At 41.2% G+C, this 22,948-nt stretch overlaps 3 protein-coding genes across 3 annotated transcripts in view; all 3 read left to right on the top strand.

The window, feature by feature from the left end:
- The first annotated feature begins 1,377 nt into the window (after positions 1 to 1,377).
- On the top strand, positions 1,378 to 11,157 carry lancl1 (LanC antibiotic synthetase component C-like 1 (bacterial)). Its single transcript, XM_080492875.1, has 10 exons — positions 1,378 to 1,441; positions 1,531 to 1,629; positions 1,798 to 1,915; positions 3,193 to 3,400; positions 4,260 to 4,407; positions 4,515 to 4,661; positions 6,183 to 6,365; positions 7,255 to 7,431; positions 7,568 to 7,640; positions 9,561 to 11,157. The coding sequence occupies exons 2-10, from the start codon at positions 1,549 to 1,551 to the stop codon at positions 9,635 to 9,637; spliced, it is 1,212 nt and encodes a 403-aa protein (XP_080349001.1). The 5' UTR covers positions 1,378 to 1,441; positions 1,531 to 1,548; the 3' UTR covers positions 9,638 to 11,157.
- Positions 11,158 to 12,581: 1,424 nt separating this feature from the next.
- Positions 12,582 to 15,637, top strand: mylz3 (myosin, light polypeptide 3, skeletal muscle). Its single transcript, XM_080493367.1, has 6 exons — positions 12,582 to 12,732; positions 13,075 to 13,102; positions 14,317 to 14,460; positions 14,588 to 14,758; positions 14,868 to 14,945; positions 15,052 to 15,637. Exons 1-6 carry the CDS (start codon positions 12,730 to 12,732, stop codon positions 15,078 to 15,080), a joined length of 453 nt encoding a protein of 150 aa, XP_080349493.1. The 5' UTR covers positions 12,582 to 12,729; the 3' UTR covers positions 15,081 to 15,637.
- A 2,133-nt stretch (positions 15,638 to 17,770) lies between these two features.
- acadl (acyl-CoA dehydrogenase long chain) overlaps positions 17,771 to 22,948 on the top strand; it is a 7,524-nt gene continuing 2,346 nt past the window's right edge. Inside the window, exons 1-10 of the mRNA XM_080493234.1 lie at positions 17,771 to 17,964; positions 18,107 to 18,322; positions 19,062 to 19,241; positions 19,741 to 19,878; positions 19,962 to 20,126; positions 20,225 to 20,291; positions 21,205 to 21,369; positions 21,445 to 21,546; positions 22,402 to 22,515; positions 22,620 to 22,747. Of these exons, the coding sequence (XP_080349360.1) occupies positions 17,909 to 17,964; positions 18,107 to 18,322; positions 19,062 to 19,241; positions 19,741 to 19,878; positions 19,962 to 20,126; positions 20,225 to 20,291; positions 21,205 to 21,369; positions 21,445 to 21,546; positions 22,402 to 22,515; positions 22,620 to 22,747 (1,331 nt within the window). The 5' untranslated portion in view covers positions 17,771 to 17,908. The remainder of the gene's footprint in view (positions 17,965 to 18,106; positions 18,323 to 19,061; positions 19,242 to 19,740; positions 19,879 to 19,961; positions 20,127 to 20,224; positions 20,292 to 21,204; positions 21,370 to 21,444; positions 21,547 to 22,401; positions 22,516 to 22,619; positions 22,748 to 22,948) is intronic.

Genomic DNA, 22,948 nt, shown 5'->3' with positions numbered 1-22,948 from the left:
TGGTTTTAGTCACTATTTTATCATTATAAAGAGTTTTTTTTACATGATCTTTGCTATTATATAGTAGTTCTATTCATTGTTTTATTATTACAGTCTTTTATTCATCTATTTTATTATCATACAGTAGCTTTATTCATTATTTTAATATCATATAGTGGTTTTAGTCACTATTTTATCATTATAAAGATAGTTTTTTTTACATGATCTTTGCTATTATATAGTAGTTCTATTCATTGTTTTATTATTACAGTCTTTTATTCATCTATTTTATCATCATACAGTAGCCTTTTATTATTTTATGGTTTTATTAATACAAAGTCTTTATATTCACTGCTAATATAAAGTAGTTTTATTCATTATTTTATTATCATATAATGTTTAAGTCACTATTTTATCATTATCAAGGAGTTTTTTACATGATCTTTGTTGAGATATAGTAGTTCTATTCATTGTTTTATTATTAGTCTTTTATTGATATATTTTATTATCATACAGGAGCTTTCTTCATTATTTTATCCTTTTATTTAATACAAAGTCTTTATATTCACTGCTAATATAAAGTAGTTTTATTCATTATTTTATGATATTAAGTGGTTTTTGTCACTATTTTATCATTATAAAGAGGTTTTTTTACATGATCTTTGCTATTATATAGTAGTTCTATTCATTGTTTTATTATTACAGTCTTTTATTCATCTATTTTATTATCATACAGTAGCTTTATTCATTATTTTAATATCATATAGTGGTTTTAGTCACTATTTTATCATTATAAAGATAGTTTTTTTTACATGATCTTTGCTATTATATAGTAGTTCTAGTCATTGTTTTATTATTAGTCTTTTATTGATTTATTATAATACAGGAGCTTTCTTCATTATTTTATTGTTTTATTGATACAAAGTCTTAATATTCACTGCTAATATAAAGTAGTTTTATTCCTTATTTTATTATATTAAGTGGTTTTAGTCACTATTTTATCATTATAAAGGAGTTTTTTTACATGATTTTTGTTATTATATAGTAGTTCTACTCATTGTTTTATTATTACAGTCTTTTATTCATCTATTTTATTATATACAGGAGCTTTCTTCATTATTTTATTGTTTTATTAATACAAAGTCTTTATATTCACTGCTAATATAAAGTAGCTTTATTCACTATTCTCTTATTCTAGAGCAGTGTTATTCATGACTGACCTACACAAACATCTGCCTCGTTCCATTTTTCTCTGCGTTTGTTAAGACTCGGAAGAGGAATAATATGTAAATGTGACTTTTTGTCCGAGCTCCCAGACCTTGTCATTCCAATGCAGTGCTGCTGCAGTACCTCCCTCCCACCGGCAGGCGCCAGCAGCGGGCAAAACGGCTCGCGTTGGCCAAGCGAAGAAGAAGAAGGAGGAGGAAAAAAAAGAAGTGGCGCACATAAACACCGAAAGAAGGTTGGTGCGAACCGATTGAAAAACGTCTCATTTGAGTGCATTTCGAGGCCAAATCGCCTTTCTGTTTCTCCCCCCACACCCCCCCGCAGGACGAAAAGGTGCAGAAAATGGACACGCGCGCCTTTAGGAACCCGTACCCGGACTTCGACGGGACCAACGCGTCCGCTCTGTTCGACTGCCATGGAAAGGTGATGGACGCTCGAAGCGCGTGCAGATCTTTGCTTTTTTTTTTTTTTTTTTTTCTTTTTTTTTTTCTTCTTCTTCCCCCCCCCCTCTCCCCTCTCTCCCGTCGTCTGAATGTCTCTTGTCTTCCCCCATCCTCCCCCCCCCCATCCTCCACCTTCCTCCACCCTCAGATCACGGAGGATTTCACCCAGAGGCTGTGCAGGAAGATCATGGAGCTGCTGGCTGTCATGGAGGACGGACTGCGGTCTGCGGATCCCCGGGACTGCACCGCCTACACAGGCTGGGCAGGTTTGGAGATTTAAAGACGTAAACATGGAGGCAGTGAAATCCACAGTTTTTCTTTTTCTTCTTTTTTCTTTTTTTTTTTTTTACCCTTTCTGCAAGCCACAAAATGGTGCCTCGGCGATGACTAACTTCCATTTCTCGTGTGTTTCCAAGCATTAAAAACGACACCCACTTTCTTTCTTTTTTTTCTTTTTTTTTTTGAATCCTTTTAATTCCCCCAAAAAAAAAAAAAAAACCTCCCATTCTTGTGATAATTACAGTTAATAATTACATTTTTTGCTGATAAGAGACACAGATTGACGCTTTTATGATTTAATTGTCTTATTTTCACGCGATAAATTCAATATTTTACCTTCTGCGTGCAAAACTGGGAAGTTAATGTCTTTTTCCGACTCTATTGTCACCTTTTGTTGGTTTTTTTTTGGTCCTTTTAATTCCAGGAAAACCTCCATTCTGATTATAACGACACTCAATTCGCGTCCGTTTCTCCTAGAATCATCCTCCTCTCATTTAATACGTTCAGTATTTTAGCTTATTGGGGACACCAAATTGCATAAATATTGAGTAACTTGCATCTTTATGTCGTTTTAGGCATGAAAATATCCCCTACTTGTACTTATTGTCCTTTTATTCCAAGAAAACGGCCTTTTCTTATATTTAATCAACTAATTCCATCACTTTACTTCAATTTCTTCCATTAGATCGTCTTCGTTTCATGTAATAAATTCAATATTTTAACTTATCGGACCTTTACCTCCTATAACTTGGATTATTTTTGTATTTTCAGGCATCAAAATGTCAATTACCGGCACCTTTGGTGCTTTAATTCCAGGAAATCTCTCCTTCTCGTGATAATTACAGTCGATTTATTTCAAGTTATCCCTTTTAAAGTCCGATCGTCTTCCTCTCGGGCCGAAAATTCAATATTTCTAACTTGTACGGACTCGAAATTGCACCTTTTGTGTTGAGTGACTTGGGGTTTTTTTTTTGTACTTTTAAGGCAAAAAGATGTCATCCAGTTGAGCTTTTTTGTCTTTTAATTCCAGGAAAACTCCCATTCTAACGTAATCAATCAACTAATTTAGTCGATTTACGTCATTTCCCACCTTTTCGGGTAAAAAGCGGCCGCAGATGGTCGTCTTCTCACGCAGTATTTTTAATATTTTACCTTGTAGAGACATGAAATGACACCTTTTCGGTAGAGTAACTCTGATAGAGTTCCCCCCCTCCCCCGATTGGTTGATGGTTTATCCGGATGATGTGTGTCCCCCCCCCCCCAGGCATCGCCGTGCTCTACCTGCACCTCCACGATGTGTTCAAGGACCCGTCCCTCCTCCAGAAGGCGCAGGAGCACGCCGGCCGCGGCCTCAAGTGTCTGGCGCGCCGCGACGTCACCTTCCTGTGCGGGGACGCCGGGCCGCTGGCCGCCGCCGCCGCCGTCTACCACCGCCTGCAGAGGCCCGGCGAGGCCGACGAGTGCGTCGCCAGGTCGGTGATGTCACAGGCTGCGGCGCCCGCGTGGAGTGCCGTCGGCGTCCTCCGTGATCCTTATTAGATTAGTTGTTAGACTTTCAAAGTCATTTTATTCATTATTTTGTCATTTTTAAGTCATTTTATTATTCTGAAATCATGTTACTCATTTCTTGAATCTAGTTTGTGTTTCATCCATTGTTTTATCATTTCTAAGTAGTTTTCTTCATTATTTTCTCATTTTTAACTGAATTTCCTCATTATTGTATCATTTATTTATGTATTTTTTTCATTATTTTATCTTTTTTAAGTAAATTCCTCGTTATTGTATCATTTTTAGTTTTTTTAATTCATTATTTTGTCATTTTACACATTTTTTTAAATCACATTTGTGTTTCATACGTTATTTCATAATAGTAAAAGTTGCTTTCTCGTTATTTCACAATTTTTTTTGACCTCAATATTTGATCATTGTTTAAGTACGTTTCTTTATTATTGTACGTTTAAGTAGTTTACTTTATTATTTTATCATTTTTATGTTATTTTATACGTTATTTTATAATTTTCAAGTCAGGTTTTTCATTATTTTATCATTTTTAGATCAATTTCTTCATCATTTTATGATTATGAAGTTGGTTTACTCAGTATTTGATTCTGTTTGTGTTTTATTCCTTATTTCCTAAAAGTCTATAAGGGGTTTCTTTGTTGTTTTATAACTTTAAAGTCATTTTCGTCGATATTTTATCCTTTGTAAGTGGTTTTCTATATTACTCGATAATGCTGAAGTCATTTTATAAAAGTTTTCTGATTAAAGTGTCATCAGGGGGTCGATAATCCCACAGATTACGTCACTTCCTGTGTGGTCGTCTCTCTGCAGGCTGCTGCAGTATCACCAGACGGCCTGCGGGGGCGGCGGCGGGCTGCCGGACGAGATGCTGTACGGGCGGATGGGCTTCCTCTACGCGCTGGCGTTCGTCAGGAAGCAGCTCGGCGAGGAGCGGATCCCCCTGGAGTTCATCCAGCAGGTGGGCGGGGCGTGATGGGGTGGGCGGGGCGGGGTGGGGGGCGGGGCTCTGAGCCCGACCTGGGCGACCTCGCGGTTCACCCTCCGGTCGCTCTCCCTCGGTTCCAGATCAGCGAGGTGGTGCTGGAGTCGGGCGAACGCTACAGCAGGAAGGTGCAGGTCCAGAACCGCAGCCCGCTGATGTACGAGTGGTACCAGGAGCAGTACGTCGGCGCCGCCCACGGCCTCGCCGGAATCTACTACTTCCTCCTGCAGGTCGGCAAGCAAGGCTCTGTACTCGCTGGTCTCTTATTGTGGCGGTCTCGTCATTATTTCATCCGTTTGAACTCGTTTCCAGCATTATTTTGTATTTTAAGTCGTTTTCTTCATTCTTTTTTTTACTTTCAACGAGTTATCTTTATTATTTTATCAGTTTTTAAGTAGTTTGCTTCATTATTTCATCCGTTTTAACTAGTTTTCAACATTATTTTTTAAATTTTAGCTCGTTCTCTTCATTATTTCACCCGTTTTTAAGCAGTTTCCTTCATTATTTTTTTACTTTCAACGAGTTATCTTCATTATTTTATCAGTTTTTAAGTAGTTTGCTTCATTATTTCATCCGTTTTAACTAGTTTTCAACATTATTTTTTAAATTTTAGCTCGTTCTCTTCATTATTTCACCCGTTTTTAAGCAGTTTCCTTCATTATTTTTTTACTTTCAACAAGTTATCTTCATTATTTTATCAGTTTTTAAGTAGTTTGCTTCATTATTTCATCCGTTTTAACTAGTTTTCAACATTATTTGATTATTTTTAAGTAGTTTCCTTCATTATTTCATCCGTTTGAACTAATTTTCCTCATTTTTAAAATTTTAGCTCGTTCTCTTCAGTATTTCACCCGTTTTAACTAGTTTTCAACATTATTTTCTTATTTTTAGCTCGTTCTCTTCAGTATTTCACCCGTTTTTAAGTCGTTCTCTTCCTCGTTTCCTCATTTCAAAGTAGTTTTCGTCGTTTTATGATTTTTCAGTTTTTCTTCATCTCATCTTGTTTAAGAAGTTTGTGTTCTTTGATTATTTCATCATTTTCAGCACATCATCATTATTATTGTGTTTGAATAGTTTTCTTCATTTTAAATTTTTGTTTTTTGCAGTTTTCTTTTTCTTTTATAGTTTTTATGAAGTTTCCGTCATTATTTGATCTTGTTTAAGTGGTTGTCTTCAATATTTCAAAAATAAGTAGTTTGCTTCATTATTTTAGCATTTTTAAATTATTTTCTTCATTATTTTAGCATTTTTAAGTTATTTTCTTCATTATTTTAGCATTTTTAAGTAGATTTTTTCATTATTTTAGCATTTTTAAGTTATTTTCTTCATTATTTTAGCATATTTAAGTAGATTTTTTCATTATTTTAGCATATTTAAGTAGATTTCTTCATCATTTTAGCATATTTAAGTAGATTTTTTCATTAATTTAGCATATTTAAGTAGATTTTTTTCATTATTTTAGCATTTTCAAGTCATTTTCTTCATTATTTTATCGTGTTCAAATCCTTCTCTTCATTTTCTCCTGATTAAAGTGGTTTTATTGACTATTTCTCTCTTCTAATATCATTTAATTCAACAGTTCCTCTTTATAAAACACTTAAACTCTTTATTATGTGACCGTAAAGTCAGTTTAATCCTTATTTTATTCTTCTGAACTCGTTCTCTTCCACTCCCTCCCTGATTTAACGCCTTAAAGCTCATTTTTCTGACGGGCGAAGGTCAGGTCTGACTTTGTTGTCCCTCCGTTGCAGCCGGGCTTCGTCTCCTCGCCGGCGCCGGTGCAGAACCTGGTGAAGCCCAGCGTGGACTTCGTGTGCCGCCTGCGCTTCCCGTCGGGGAACTTCCCGCCGTGCATCGGGGACGAGCGCGACCTGCTGGTGCACTGGTGCCACGGCTCGCCGGGCGTGGTCTACATGCTGCTGCAGGCGCACAAGGTGACGTTAGAGTGTGTGTGTGTGTGTGTGTGGGGTGGGGGGGGGGGTGTGTGTGGTGACACCTTGTGGAGGAGAGCGGCATCACGACGTCGTGTCGGTTTCATTCGTTGTCTCGTACAAATGTTTTTTTAATCGTTTTATTTTAATTCAGTTTTTTTTAATTCAGTATTTTGATGTTGTAAAGTAGTTTTCTTCACTATATTAAGTCATTTTCTTTAAGCATTTTCGATTTTTTGTCATTTGATTCACTATTATGCCATCATGAAGTACTTTTCGTCATTATAATGCTGTTATAAAGTACTTCGATTTATTATTTCATTATTAAATCTTAGTTTTCTTCATTGTTTGATCATTTTTAAGCGGTTTTATTTCAGTATTTTGCAATCATGAAGTAAGTTTTCTTCATCATTTTTATTTTTCCAAGTTCTTTTTCTCATTTTATTAGAAAAAGAAACAATTTTCTTTATTAATTTATTTTTATAAAATAGTTTATGTCATTGTTTTACCATTTTAAAGTCATTCTTCGTCATTTTAGTCTTTTAAAATGTATTTCTTATTCATTATTCTGTTATTCTAGTCATTTTATTCACTATTTTATTATTAAAAAGTCATTTTTCGTCACTATTTTAGAATTTTACCTTCATTTTATTCACAGTTGTGTTGCTATGAAGTCATTTTCTCGACGCTCACGTGGAATTTAAAGCCCATTTATGACGATCTAACGGGAATAAAACACGACAACTGAGAGAAAACGCCAGCCGAGTGACGTCGTTTTGAGAAATATTTAATAAATACGGCAACTTTTTTTTCCCCCGTTCCGCCGGTTTGGAGGCTTTAAAGATGCATTTTGTTTTTATTTAACGAAAGTTGACTTTTGCGTGTGCCGCAGGTCTTCGGCGTGCCTCAGTACCTGGAGTACGCGCTGCACTGCGGCGAGGTGGTGTGGCACTACGGCCTGCTGAAGAAAGGCTACGGGCTGTGCCACGGCGCGGCGGGCAACGCCTACACCTTCCTGGCTCTCTACCGCCACACGCAGGACGCCAAGCACCTCTACAGGGCCTGCATGGTGAGTAGGCGGCGGCGGCGGCGGCGGCGGCGGCTCCCGGCGCGCTCCGTTCATCAAGGCCCCGGTTTCTGAGTTTGTTGTCGTGTGTGTGTGTGTGTGTGTGTGTGTGTGTGTGTGTGTGTGTGTGTGTGTGCAGTTTGCAGATTGGTGCATGAACTACGGGAAGCACGGCTGCCGCATGCCGGACACGCCCTGCTCGCTGTTTGAAGGTGAGGAAGGAGCCGAGCGTCACGTCCGAGTCTGTGCTGGTCTCCTGGTTATTTCGGAGGGTTTGAGCAAAGTGTCGAGTCAAAAAGAAACGTCTCAACAAAACAGGAAATTTTATCTTATAGTCATTTTATACAAATTTTCATTATAAAAGTCATTTTATTCATATTTTTATCTTAGTCATTTTATAAAATTTTTCATTATAAAAGTCGTTTTATTCATAATATTTTTAACTTATAGTCATTTTATACAATTTTTCCTTATAAAAGTCATTTTATTCATATTTTTATCTTAGTCATTTTATAAAATTTTCATTATAAAAGTCATTTTATTCATAATATTTTTATCTTATAGTCATTTTATTATTTTTTCCTTATAAGTCATTTTATTCATAATTTTTTTTTTTGATCTTGGTAATTTTATTCATTTTTCCTTATATGTAATTTTATTCCCTGTTTTAAATGTTTATTTTTTTTTATTATTTTTAAAATCATTTTTATTCATTATTTTGTTCGTCATTTTTCTTTTCCATTTTTCCTCATAAAAGTCATTTTATTTATAATTTCTTCTTCATAATTTTTTTTCATCTCAGTCATTTTATTCATTTTTCCTTACATCCGTGTTAAATTCTTTTTATTCCTAATTTTACTATTCAGTCATTTTGGCCACTATTTTTCTGTTTAAAGGTGATTTCATTCATTATTTTTGAACAGTTTTATGGATTATTTGATTATTAGACAGTTATTATTTTAATATCATTGAGTAGTTCCCTTTATAATTTTGTTCTAAAGTCATTTTAATGATTTTTAAAACATTTTTTTAAATATTTTTATTCCCTTTCTTCATTATTTTATATTTTTTAAGTCTTTGTCATTATTATTGATTATTTCACTCCAATATAATTTGATCTATTTTGATATTATAAATAAGTTTTATTCATTATTCTATTATCTTCCGGTCATTTGGTTCAATAACTTTATTTTAAAAGTCATTGTATTTCCTGTTTTACACCCTAAAGTCGTTTTATTGATCATTTTACTCTTTTCAGTCATTATTTTATTGTTTAAAAATGATTTTATTCATTATTTTATTGCTTAAAAGTGATTTTATTCATTATTTTTGAATTTTGTAGTTTTACTGATTTTTTGAATTAATCATTCTACATTATTTTACTATCGAGTCGTTTTCTTGATAATTTAGTTCCACGGCCATTTTGATGATTTTTTTATTTATTTTTAAGTTTTTTCACTTTCCCCATTATTTTATGTTTTTTAAGTATTTTTCCTCATTTTTTTCATTATTATAAAACGGTTTTCTATAGTATTTCACTTGTCTAATTTCTTCTTACAGATTATTTTTGAATCCTTTTATTACTGTAGTGATTTCAAATCATTATTTTATCATCGTTTCATTTATAAATCCTGCGATTTATTCGTTCAAACATCAGACACGTCGACATTGTTTCTCACTCGTCGTTATTCCCTCCGTAATTATTTCTATTTTAACGTTTTGGTTCCTCCTGTAACTGTAGATTATTAGGAATCTTTAGATTTATCTTTACAGAAAGTGCCAAAAAAAACATCAAATGTATAGATAAATTGTCCAAAATGTGTATTTTTTTGCAGAACTCGTCAAGTTGTTTGCTGATTTAAGACACAATTTTCATTGCCTCTTATTAATATTTCTATTTGAGCTACAAATAATCAGCATTAATCCGATTTTGAAAAATCCAAATTCGGAGTTTTGAATCTTCTAAGATTGTTAGAAAGTCGATTTATTTTGCTTTTAAACGGAGCAAAAGATGTCGTGAAATTGCATTTGTGGGATGTACGATGCCGTTCTTGACTTTTTTTTGTGTGTATTTTTTCTTGTCTTTAAAGGAAAAATGCTGATAATAAAGCGATTAACCCTGTTCTTCACAGGCATGGCGGGAACCATCTACTTCCTGGCCGACCTGCTGCAGCCCTTAAAATCCCGCTTCCCGGCCTTCGAGTTGTAAGAGGGTGGGGCGCGTCTGGTTTCTCCCCCCCCACCACCACCACCACCACCACCACCACCCCCCCCATAATCCCGCAGGATTATGGCTCCTGATGCTTTGTCGAGTTTCGGCTGGAAACTCCCAACGTTCAAACTGCCGTGACGTCCCGCAAGCTGCACCGTGGAAACCGACGAAAACTCTCTTCCTAATAAGGCTCATGTAACGTCCTGAAAACGCCGACCTTTTTTACCCCCCCCCCCTCCCCCCCCCCCTCCCCTTCCTTCTCGAAGTGCAGATACTGTACTGCAGTGGAAAGGGAGGGGGGGGGGGGGGGGGGGGGGAACCTGACGCCTCCCAGCAGGCGAGGTGGGATTAAAAATAGCATTCATCTGTCCGTGGGCGGCGTCGGTCGCACGCTCCTACAAATGTCCTCCAGCACGCCGCGCTGCAAGTTTGGACTTTTTTTTTTTTTACACTTAGAACGCCCACCCCCCACCCCCCACCCGACTCCCGTCTAATCCCCGCAGAGTAACCGGGCTTATTTCCAAGACGTGCATGCGCTGAGTAAAACGTAACGTGTTCATGCATTTTGTTTTGTTTTTTTGTTTTTTTGTTTTTTTGCTATTTGAAAAAAAAATGTCCGACTCCTTTCTAAAATCCTCCTTCAATTCTGGGGGGGGTTTCAGATTAGATCTTAGTGATCGGAAAAGTCCCGGATTAAGAAAAGCATTCTCTTAATTCCTCGCCTTTCTCTTTGTTTTTTAAGTTAAACTGTGTTCCACGTGTGGAAATAGGCGGCGATTTGGATATCAAAGGTCAATTTCTATGTTGAAATGCAAGATGATGTGATGAAATGTTGGGATTAAAGTTGCTTAAAGTCCCTTTTTTTTAATTATTTTTTTTTATTACTTTTTATTGAAAACAAGCTGCTGGGATTATGGGGAAAAGGATTGGATCTGGGGCAGTTTACTGGGATTACGTTAATAAACAACTAAAAATCATCGTATTTAGGCTCAAATGTGTTGAAATAAAAATATTTGGACAGAATAAAGTTAAGTTTAGGGTCGATTCTGTTATTATCGGGACAGAAATGTGTTAAATGTGACAAAAATATACATTTCTATGAAGGTCTAGTCTGAAGTTTTACTTCTTTTTTTTTTTTAATGGTAAAAGGTGAATATTTTACATTTTGGGCTTTGAAATGGGATTTTTCACACTTGGATATCTTTTGAAAACATTGTAATCTAAGTATTCCAGTGAATAATCCACAAGTATGTTGCAAACTCTAGTCATAAGTAGTTTTTTTTTTTTCTGCCAAATTTGCAATTTTGGAACTTCAAAACAATCATAAAATATGATTTTGAAACTTTTTCTTTTAAGCAGATCTCCAATCAAACAAAAAAAAATTCCCACGCGTGCCCGTGAATAATCCCAAAATATTGTAATGTCCAGACTATTTGATTGCGGTTGAATATTGGGCCCCCGCCCACCCAAATTTAAAGAGGGGGAAAAAAAAAAAAAAAAAAAGTTCAGAGTTACGTGATGCACCTGAATGCATCACCTGTGTGCATCCGGCTGCGTGAAGTTCTTTAACCCCTTTTAAAAAATCAGTTAAAATAGCGTCGTCGTTTTAAGCTGCGGGGCTCGACGTGCGCGGAAAAAGTCGAGGCTTGTCGTCCGTGAATCGCAGCGTGTCGCCGAAAAAGAAAACTCGACGGAAGAGAAGAAAGAGGATTAGAATTTGCTGAGAATCCCCGCTCTGCGTCAGCTTGTTGAGATTAAAGGTGGAATATTGAATAAAGTCGAAACATCTGTGCGAGTTTATGGGGATTACACGAACCGACGACTAAAACGAGTCGTATTTAGCTTCGTTTGTGTTCAAATAACATAAGATTGGGACAAAACATACATTTCTATGTAATTGTAGTGATAGATTTGAGTTTCTTTGTTTGTTTTTAAGCCGAATTTCTGATTTTGGAACTTTAAACCACCTTAAAAAATGTGTTTTTCATCTTTTCTTCATGGATATTCTCCAATAAAACGGGAAAGATTCCAGTGAATAATCCAAAGATAATTTTAAAGCAAACATCCATTTCCTTGTAACCGTGGTCACGACATTTTACCCGTTTTATGCCAAATTTATCCCAAAGTTTGGATTTTGGGTCCTGAAAAGATCCTGAAACGTGATTTTTTTTTTTTTTCTTTTCTTTTTTTACTACATGAAACATGACATTTCCAAGTATTCCAGTGAGTTTGCATGTTCTCTCTCTGTCTTGGCACCGTTTTTTTTGTGTTCCACCCCCCCCCCCCTCCTGAAAGCGTGTCGAGCTTGCTCAAGAAGTTGTCGATATTCTGTGTAAATGTGACCGGATCAACGTGTACGTCCCACTCCCCCCCCCCCACCCCCCCCCCCCCCCCCCCCCCCCCTGAATATCTCCCGGCGGCGGTGACAACGATGTAAATAAAACGTGATGACTGAGTAGATTCACAACTTTCTTTTTAATGCCGTTTATTGAACCATAAGAGGAGGAGCGGGGGAGGGGTGGGGTGGGGGAGGGGCGGGGGCGGGGGGGCCGCCGGTTTTAAAAATACCACCTTGTAAAACGAACTCCGATCCCGGGAGGCTTCCGAAGTGGAACCGGAGGCGGATCGGCTTTTTTTTTTTTCTTCTTCTTCTTCTTCTTCATTTTCACTCGCTTCTATTCGGCGAGTTCGAAACACGACGATGGATCTTGAATTTTTTTCTTTTTTTTTTCCTTTTTTTTTCTTTTTTTTTCTTTTTGGGTCGAAATTCTTTCAAAAAAAAAAAAAAAAAAAAGATGAAATCTCACATCGAGGGGTCTTGACACACTTCTCCAGCTCCTCCATAAATAGCCCCCTGTCCCCCCACCCACCCACCACCCCCCACCGGGCGAGGCTCCCGGCTCTGCCCTAAGAAAGTTAAAGACGGTCCAACCGGTCATTCGACCCCCGCCGCTCATTAGCATGCGTGACATCACCGGCCTGGAATAAATAAGAGGGGGGTCCGCACGGGGGCTCAGGACCACTCTGTCTTGGGACCTGAGGTTCTCCTGTCGCTTTTCTTTCTGCTCCGCCAGCTCCTTCTCTCCAAAATGGTGTGTACTCGCTCGTCTGGACGTTTTTTTCACGGGGGAGTTGCTCTCTGGATACAAACTCATTTTGGGGGGGGACGTCTGGGGGATTAAAGACATGGCATTTCATTTTTTTATTTTTTTTTTTTCATAATCCAAGACTTTGCATATCCGGGACCGTTCCCCCCTTTTTAAATACACTCACATCAACGAATCGTTCACTAATTTCAACGTTGATCCATAAAACTGTCTTGATTTATGCAATCCTTGTAAACGTACCCTTCATTCTTTACCCCCCACCCCCCCCCCCCCCCCTTCCTCCTCCCCCCACACCCCCTCGTTTGTTTGTGTATTTCTATGTGACAGACCGAGTTCACACCGGACCAGCTTGAGGGTAAGTGAAGAAAAAAAAAAAAATTGTGAAAGTTGTAGGAAAAATCACCAAAAGGAGGGCGAGGTGGGGGGTGGGGGGGGGGGGTTAAGGAAGAATCCGTTCCGTAAAGGTCGCCGCCAGTTGTCGCCGAGGATTCCACGTGTGTCTATTCTCGGCTGGGCCGTCTTGCGGCCTTCGCGAGCGTCGGGGGGGGAAGGGGGGGGGGTCGTTAATCGCGGGGTCAGGGTTTAAAGCGCGGTGGCGTTTGTTCGCTCGTGGAATCATCTCCCGGGAGCCTTCGCAACCCGACGACGGAACTGGTCTTGTGGGTTTTGTCGCGGCGGCGTGTCGTGTGTGTGTGTGTGTGTGTGTGTGTGTGGGGTGGAGTTGCGGGATCTGTTTGTTTAAAGTCGCCGGGGATGCAAATCCGACAATCCAAACGCGACGTCACTTCTGCCCAATTCCATCCTGACTTGGTATAAATAGTCAAACTTTTCCTGAAAATTTCAATTTTTGCAAAAAAAAAAATCGAGAGATTACCAAGAATTCCGACAATCTCCACGTGAAGCCAATCGGAACGATACTGATCCAAACAAAACGTTGCATTATGGGGTTTTGCACCCCCGACAGCATGGCTTTCAGGCTACTCCGATAGCATCAAGCTAGCTCGCTTTCATGCAGCATATCACCGATTAACCTGCTCTAATGAAATTCTTTTAATTTGTCCCCCCCCCCACCCCCCTCCCATCCGTGTTTGACACCCCGAGTGTAGCGTGTGCACTTTCTCCTCCATGGTTTGGGTTTCACCGCTGTCAGCATTCCTAGTGTAAACCAGCCATGTCTCTATATGGCCCGGGCCGCCTCTGCGCGGGGTGTATCGGTGTCGCCCTGAAAGCCAGTAAAGACAGGAATGAAGAAGAAGAAGGGGGGTGGGGGGAGGTGGGGGGGCGGTGGGGGGTGGAGGTGTACAGCTGCTGCCATTCAGAAGCCCCGTGCGGCCATTAATCTCCTAAAGAAGGTCGCTCTGAAGAGGCTTCCTGTTGGGATTCTTCGGAATGGCAGTAACCTTTGTCGAGGGTCCCGTCGCCCGTTCTGCCCGGATACAGCTGTCGCACCCGGCAAGCCGAGAACAATCCCACAAGTACCGAAGGATCAAACAAATCTAGAGAGAGGATAGATCGAGAAGGCATCCGTCTCCGCCCGCTCTGACGGTCTCCTCTTTCTCTTCCGTCCAGACTTCAAGGAGGCCTTCGGTCTCTTCGACAGAATCGGTGACAGCCAGGTGGCCTACAACCAGGTGGCCGACATCATGCGCGCCCTGGGCCAGAACCCCACCAACAAGGACGTCAACAAGATCCTCGGCAACCCCTCCGCCGACGGTGAGAGCTGGGATCGGCGTTCACGCAAAAACACAGAAGGGGGGGCGGGCGGGTGGGGGGTTTGTTGCTTTCCGTGACTCCGATCGGGTGGGGGGTGACGTTCAACTGTGCTGTGATTGAAACGCAGACCTGGCCAACAAGAGGCTCAACTTCGACGCTTTCCTGCCCATGCTGAAGGAAGTGGACGCCCTCCAGAAGGGCACCGTCGACGACTACGTTGAGGGCCTTCGCGTCTTCGACAAGGAGGGTAACGGCACCGTCATGGGCGCTGAGCTGCGCATCGTGTTGTCCACCCTGGGTGAGTCGTCGTATCCCTCCCCGCCCCCCCCCCCCCCCTCCTTCCCCTCCTCCTCCCTCCTTCTAAATATACTTTAGTCTGACAAGTAGGGTGACGGATGTGTCCACAGGAGAGAAGATGACCGAGCAGGAGATCGACGCCCTCATGGCCGGACAGGAGGACGAGAACGGCAGTGTGCACTACGAGGGTACGCCCCCCCCCCCCCCCCCCCCCCCCATTCCATTCTCCGCACGTTCTTCTCTCTCGTTGTAGTAACAGCAAAGATAAATGTTTCCTTCCCCCCCCTCATGCAGCTTTCGTCAAGCACATCATGTCCGTGTAAGAGGGCGGCGGCGGGCGTGCTGAAGAGACAGCCCGACAGTGTCCAGGACATCGGCGACACTGTTTCAAAGACCAACCAAGGAAAGACAAGGACTATGTACAAGGGATGTTGAAGCAAACCCATCTTTTTGTTTTGTTTGTTTTCCTTTCCATTTCGAAAACCCTCCTCTTCCTGGGACCTCGCCATCGTCTCTCCGTTGTAGACCCAACCCCCCCCCCCCACCCCCACCCCCATCAATCGGCCTCTATTCCCGACACCCCAGACCTCACACCGGGGCGCGTCTCCACCCCTCGCCGCATGGGGTGAGGAAACGGGGGAGAAGGGGTTGACCGCTCATCAAGTGAGGGTAGATCCCTGCCTTCCCACCGCCACCTCATCCAGTCCCGCCACCGCTGGCCCCGGCAACGAAAACAAGAGAAACGCCAAAGGCGCTGGAGAGCGGCCGTGGACAAAGACCCCGCCGGACGTCCCCCCCCCCCCCCCCAACCACCCTGGAAAGTTTTATTTATTTTCTGTTCTGTTTCACGTCAGAATAAACTTTTCCAACGTGCATCCCAGCCGGCTTGATCTTTTGATCTTTCATTGCCCCACGTAGACACAACGCGGCCTGGATAAAGCCAAACCTCCACCGCCATCAGGTTATGTCGCATAAACTCATCAAAATCCACAAATCAAGTCCTTCATGCTTTATCCTAGAACCTTAAACTATCTCCACTTTTTCTAGTACTTGTAAACCTACATAGAAATTGGTCAAAAGAACCAACTTACATGGCAATGACTACAGGGGACGACCTATACAGATACCGGCGGAGATGGTTTATGCACGGAAAGAAAGCCAAATATAGTCTGCTGTCACGGCAGTGTCGTATACAGGGGACATGTGTTCAAGGAGAAAATGCAAGAAGGTAGTTACAGATGCTTTAAAGGAGACATATCATGCTTTTAAATCCTTCCTTTTTACATATAAATCATACAGTTGTGGTCTATATAAAGCGGAACTGCAATGCTTGGGTCTGAATTCCTCATTATTATAGCTCCACAGGCCCCTTTTCTACCCCTTTTCTGATGCGCTTCTGAGAGCAACTCGTTTTGGGGCGGTCTCTTCATACCCCGCCTCCTCTCCAGGTTGCAGAGGTGACACTCGGTTCAACGCCACCCTGTTCGGCCATCTTTGTAGTTTGATAGAACAGATACAATTATCTAGCGGCGCAGAAACTTTATAGTCACACATTATTTACAAAATGTCAACAACGGAAGATTTGTCCATCCAGCCATACATGTTGGAGCCAGAGTCGGACCCGGCGGAGCCAGATGAAAATGACGATGATGCACCCGCAGAACAACGTCTTCATATGGATGTAACGCAATGGTGTGTTTCTATATTTACACTAACTTCTCCATCCATGCCCACTACTACAATACTGCCTGTATTACAACGACTATTTAACACAGAAGTTACATTATAATCTAAAACGAGCACACAGCGCTAACATATGAAGACGGTGCAACTGCTAATGCTAACAAAACAATGCCAGGGACGTCTTATCATCACACTTTTTAGCGTTATATACAGCTTACCGAAGTGCTCTGTTGGTCGTCTCCATAGATAGAAGGAACTGACCGCTCAATCAGACCAAGTCTTTCGGCAAATCCTTCTTTATACTGGCGGAGGTTGTTGAAGCAGTCGTCCTTAAAGTGCTTCGCGCACACAAAAATGACCTTACCCACAGATGTGGGTACATTTCTGTGAAAAATAAAACTCAACCAGGCACTTGGAAAAGGTTCTGATGCTGGGAGACGGTGTAACGAAGCTTGTGGGTCACTACATCCAACAACCGAACATTTCGACTTATCCTCTCGTAACTTCGGTTGGACTACAAAATCGCAGCGAGAAACAAAAATGGCGGATTGCTCGATGTGTCGATGTCCTAATTTGGCAGTTCCGCTGAGAATACTGTGACGTAATAGTTCAAAAAACATAATAGAGAATAGAAAAATCGAAACGGATCGCAAAATATGACCAAAACAGAATATAAAGATATCAACGGAGCACCTGAAGAGACTACTTTGAACTTTTCTGTACTTCTAAACACTCTAAATATACAACAACATGCATTTAAGGGCTAAAAAAGTGGATTTAGCATGATATGTCCCCTTTAAAGCAACATCGTGGGACATTTTTTGCTCATAATAAATCACTTCTAGACAAAACAACACTCCCGCAGTCGCGATGTGCTGCTTCTATGTCTACCAAAAATGCATCTGCTCATTTTATATTTAAATGTATATATATATTTTAAAAACGTCTCTTCATAATGTTGATTCAATAAGAAGAAAAAAACCACACCAATAGAGGTAAAAACTGACACTACCATACATGAGATATATGAGTTGTAATTTTATATTGCGCCTCCTTAAATGTTTCCATTGAATGAATTCATCTTCTTAAATCGGACGCTTTAATTGTATTTCCGGTATTTACTTCCAGACTGCACGAAGCAAATATCGTCACACAAAGTAAATCACAATTTCCTCGTGTATTTATATTTATTCCATCTTATTGCGTTCATTCGGTATTTACTGGTGTAATGTAACTCACGATAAAGCTTGTGGTTTAAACGTTATTGCTGCAGTAACCACCAGTGACCTCCAGGTGGCAGCACAGCCTGCATAACCTCTGCTGCGTCTTCGTTAAAAGAAGAACATGAGCGCTTGAAAAGCAGACAGAACAACTTACTTGCACTTTCCCACCGAGGTTTTGTTTTCCCCAGCAGGATGCAGCGTGCGACATTGTCTATATAGATCATCCGACACACATTTTATCAGTGATGAGATGTTCCACATATTTAGTTTTGCTCCTGACCGTGAGTTCCTGCTCTGAAAGGTAAATACGAGGGAAGCTGAGCTGAGTTTGTAAAAAATAACAAACCAAAAAAAAAAAACCAACAGAAATCTGTTGAAGCACATTTATTGTCAAGTTTCGAAGTTTTTATTTTATTTCTTTTTTTAATATGTGCCGTTATTAGCGGGACGGACGCCAAGCGGAAGTCACCAGTCAACACGGGAACCTGTCGAACCGTAACACCAAAAAGCCGAACTTTGTCCTGGAGAGAAGAGAAGACTGCGCACGCTGTTGTTTTTATTTTTGCAGAAATGTTTGCGGGAAAGTGGATTAGATCTTGCCTTTTTGCGGTGAGACATGGTTGTGGACGAGGGCCGGTGCTCTCCGCCGTCCCTGCTCGGTAAACAACCACAGCCGCCCGCATAACGCTGTTAAAGATTGGGTGTTCAGACGTAAACAGTGAACGCAAGCAAGCAGTTCTTGTATTCAAGTCAATGTATATTAGGTTTATTTTACGTAATTGTATTGAGTTGCTACTTTACTCGCGTGATGTGACTTTATGTTGAATAGACGTTTAAAAAAAAAAATAATAATTTTCCGAGTTTTCAAATGTATTTTTCCCACTTTAAAGTGGGAAACGTTTCTACTTCCCAATAACTTTATTTGAATATTTTTTCTTTCTTTAAAAAAAAAAAGATATATATATATATATTATAACTCATTTGTGGATTACAACGTGAGGGAAAGATAAAATATGAAAACATTTTGGGACTACTCAGAGATGACTTTATTTTAAAAATGGTATATTGAATCTGTGCTGGTTTGGAAACCTGACACCCGATCTAAAAATACACCAGGCAGTGAGATAGTGGAACTTTGCTGCACTACGTTTGTCACCATGGAAACCAATGGACTACGATCAAATAACATCGTATGTGTCATGGCGGTTTGAATTGCTTCATGTTGTCACTGTTTAACTGACGGACGCATATTTTAACAATGTCTAACCAGGGTAGTGACGCCACAGCATCTGAGATCAAAGGAGATCAAAGATGCTGATCTCCTTTGATCTCCCTAACACCGAGTATTGCGCACACGTTTTTCTCAATAACTAATATCGGATCCATCCGTTTCCCCAGACAGCAGCACAGTCCTGCCGACCGAGTCTCTCAGCCCGCCGCCTCCGACCGACCCGAGACGTCCAGCGCCAGGACCATGACGGACATCGGCACCCGGCGGATCTTCAGCGAGGACCACGACCTGTTCCGCCGCAGCGTCCGCCGCTTCTTTCAGGAGGAGGTGGTCCCGTATCACACAGAGTAGGTGGAGGACGCAGCGTATTCATAGTATTATTATCATTTCTTTCTTTTTCTTTGTTTTTGTTTCTATTTTCTCACTACTTTTATTTATTTATTTATTTTCTTACAATTTCTTTCCCTTGTTTTTTCTTTAAGACTTTTCTTTTTTCTCCTTTTTTTGTTTAATCTTTTTTAATCTTTTCTTTTAATCCTTTTTCCCTTTTTTTATAATTTGATTTCTTATTCCTTTTTTTTTTTTATTTTTAAGGTTTTTAACACTTTATTTTTTTTCACTTTTTCCTTTTTTTCTTCTTATTTTTGTCTTTTCTCCTTCTTTTAATTGTATTTTTTCCCCTTTTTTCTCTCCATAATATAATTTTAACTTTTTACATTTTGTCTCTTTTCGCAATTATTCCCCCCCCCAAAATTATTATTATTTTTTTTTTCTTTTCTTCTTTTTCCTCTTTTCTTTTTCCTTTGCTGCTTCCTTATCACCACCCTCATAAATCCCTCCGCCCAGGTGGGAGAAGGCGGGTCAGGTGAGCCGGGAACTGTGGGAGAAGGCCGGCGAGCAAGGCCTTCTGGGAGTGATGACGCCGGTGGAGCACGGCGGCATCGGAGGAGACCTCTTCTCCGCCGCCGTCGTGTGGGAGGAGCAGTGAGTCCGTCTTCTGACACGACCAATCGAACGCGACGTCTCCTCCAATCGACGCGTGACCTTTTGCCCCCCCCCCCTTCCAGGATGTACAGCAACTGCTCGGGGCCGGGCTTCAGCCTGCACTCCGACATCATCCTGCCGTACGTCCTCCGCTACGGCAACGAGGAGCAGATCCAGCGCTTCGTCCCCGACATGATGGCCGGGAAGTGCATCGCCGCCATCGCCATGACGGAGCCGGGGGCGGGCAGGTCGGGGGCAGTCGGACGCCACGAGGAGCTCCGATGTGATTCTGAAAGCGTTTTGACCATCGGCGGTTGTTTTTGGTTTGTTTTGTTCTTGTTTTCAGCGACCTGCAGGGCGTGAGGACGAACGCCAAGAGGGACGGCGACGACTGGATCCTCAACGGAAACAAGGTGCCGAGTTTCAATCAAACGGCGGCCATACGCTCGCGGTCCAGCCGTCTGCCGCTAGCCCCGCCCCTTTGTCCAAGTTGTCGACAATACAGATGAATTTATCCAAGTTTACAGGTTTAATAGTGTCTGTTTGTCCTTGTTTTCACCAAGACCACATTTGCACCACCATTTCAAGTGAATCGGAGAGTTTAGGACAAGTTCCTCCCCATTTTCAAAAAGTTGCATTTACCCCCATTTCCACGGAGACTGAGTAGCGCTCTTTGAAAAAATTTGATTTTTTTTGCCATTTCCATGGAGCCTTTCGTGAAAAGTTGGTGCATTTTCGAAAAGTTGCATTTTTTATAAAACCCCCCCCCCACCCCGCTTCTGTGGAGACGGAGTAGTGTCGGAACAGTTTGAAACATTTTGTTTTCTCTGTTTCCATGGAGACAGAGTCAGACCCCTTTTTCGAAAAGTTGCACTTTGTTACTTTTCCACAGAGTCTGAGCTTTTTCGAAAAGTTGCCTTTTCTCGGTTTCCATGGCGGCGGAATCGGTGCGTTTCGAAACGTTTCATTTTCATGTATTTCCATGGTCATGAAGCATTTCCCTTGACGTTGCGTTTTTCTCCCGCTTCGACGAAGTCCCAGCGCTTTCAAAAAGTTGCCCCCCCCCCCCATTTCTATGGAGTCAGACCCTTTTTTAAAAAGTTGTGTTTTCACCCTTTTCCACAGACATGGAAACAAAGTGCTTTTGAAAAGTTGCACCAAACCCCCCCCCCCCCTGTTTCCACGTAAATGAAGCATTTTCAAAAAGTCCCCCCCCCCCCGGTCCTGTTTTTACAGAGATGGTTCCCATGTCGACCATCTCTGTTTGTGTGAAAGCTGAGCCAGAGTGTTTTCAAAAAGGCCCCCCCCCCCCCCCCCCCCCCCCAGGTGTTCATCAGTAACGGGTGGATGTCGGACCTGGTGGTGGTCGTGGCCGTGACGGACGGCGAGGCCAAGACGGTGGCCCACGGCATCACCCTGTTCCTGGTGGAGGACGGCATGAAGGGCTTCCACAAGGGCCGCAAGCTGGAGAAGATCGGCCTGAAGGCCCAGGTAGGCGAACGCCGCCTAGAGGAGCGAAGCGGGACTGCAGCCGCGTGGCGTCACTCGCCGTGTCTCTGTGTCCAGGACACGGCGGAGCTTTTCTTCGAGGACGTCCGCCTGCCGTCCAGCTCGCTGCTCGGGGAGGTCAACAAAGGCTTCTACTGCCTGATGAACGAGCTGCCTCAGGTGGGAGTCGGCCTTTTTTTATTAATTCCTCTTTTTCGGTTTTCTCTTTTTTTCTTGTCTTCTCTTTTCTTTTGTCCATTTTTCATTTTTTTCTCTTTTTTCCTTTTTTCTTTCTCTTCTGTTTCTTTCTTTCTTTCTTTCTTTCTTTCTTTCTTTCTTTCTTTCTTTCCTTTTTTCTTGTTTTCCCCCATTTTCTTTTCTTTTTTTCTTTTTTTCTTTTCTTCATTTCTCTTTTTTTCATTTTTTTCAAAATGTTTCCATTTTTTTCAAAATGTTTCCATTTTTTTTCAAAATGTTTCCATTTTTTTCAATCAAAATGTTTCCATTTTTTTCAAAATGTTTCATTTTTTTCAAAATGTTTCCATTTTTTTCAAAATGTTTCCTTTTTTTTTCAAAATGTTTCCATTTTTTTCAAAATGTTTCCATTTTTTTTCAAAATGTTTCCTTTTTTTTCAAAATGTTTCCATTTTTTTCAAAATGTTTCCAATTTTTTCAAAATGTTTCCATTTTTTTCAAAATGTTTCCATTTTTTTTCAAAATGTTTCCATTTTTTTTTCAAAATGTTTCCATTTTTTTCAATTTTTGGCCTTTTTCTTTTTCTCACTTTTCTGTTTCTCTTTCTAAAAATTACTAAAATATGACATTTAACACATTTCCAACTAAATAATAGGTAAAAAATAAATTTTTATCAATTTCACTAAAGTTCAACAGCTTCATATGACATAAAAAAAAAATGCAAAAAAAAAATACATTTAAAAAAAAAAAAAATTAAAAACCCCAACCCTGTTCATCCCATGATTTTATCCAGTTATTTTGCTTCTTCTGTGTTTAAAAGTTTTTCTTTCCCCGCTCCAGGAGCGTCTAATGATCGCCGCCATGGCCGTGGCCAGCTGCGAGTTCATGTTCGAGGAGACCAGGAACTACGTGATGCAGCGCCGCGCTTTTGGAAAGACCATCTCTCACCTGCAGGTCTGGCTCAGACGCCCCGGACCGCCGCACCACCGTGCGGAGGATTAAACTCCCGTCTGCTTTCCCCCCCCCCCCCCCCCCCCCCCCCCCCGCCCCCCCCCCAGACCATCCAGCACAAGCTGGCCGAGCTGAAGACCGACATCTGCGTGGGCCGCGCCTTTGTCGACAACTGCCTCCTGCTCCATTCCGAGAAGCGACTGGACTCCGCCACCGCCTCCATGGCCAAGTTCTGGTACGACGTTACGCAGGCCTCTCCTGTGCGAGCGCCATCGTTGGCGAACGCTTAATTTCCGTGGGAACACGGGAAAGCGCAACGTTTTAAAGATGCCCCGTCTCCGTGGAAACTGCGGAAAATTAACAGTTTGAAAACCCTCCGTATCTGGAGAAATAGTGAAAAATTTACTTTTTCGAAAATGTTCTGACCCCGTCGCCA

This window comes from Lipophrys pholis (assembly GCF_963383615.2).
Source record: "Lipophrys pholis genome assembly, chromosome: 23".
Classification (NCBI taxonomy): Eukaryota; Metazoa; Chordata; class Actinopteri; order Blenniiformes; family Blenniidae; genus Lipophrys; species Lipophrys pholis.
Note: the sequence above shows the minus strand (reverse complement) of the source record. Positions and strands in the feature narration are given on the sequence as shown.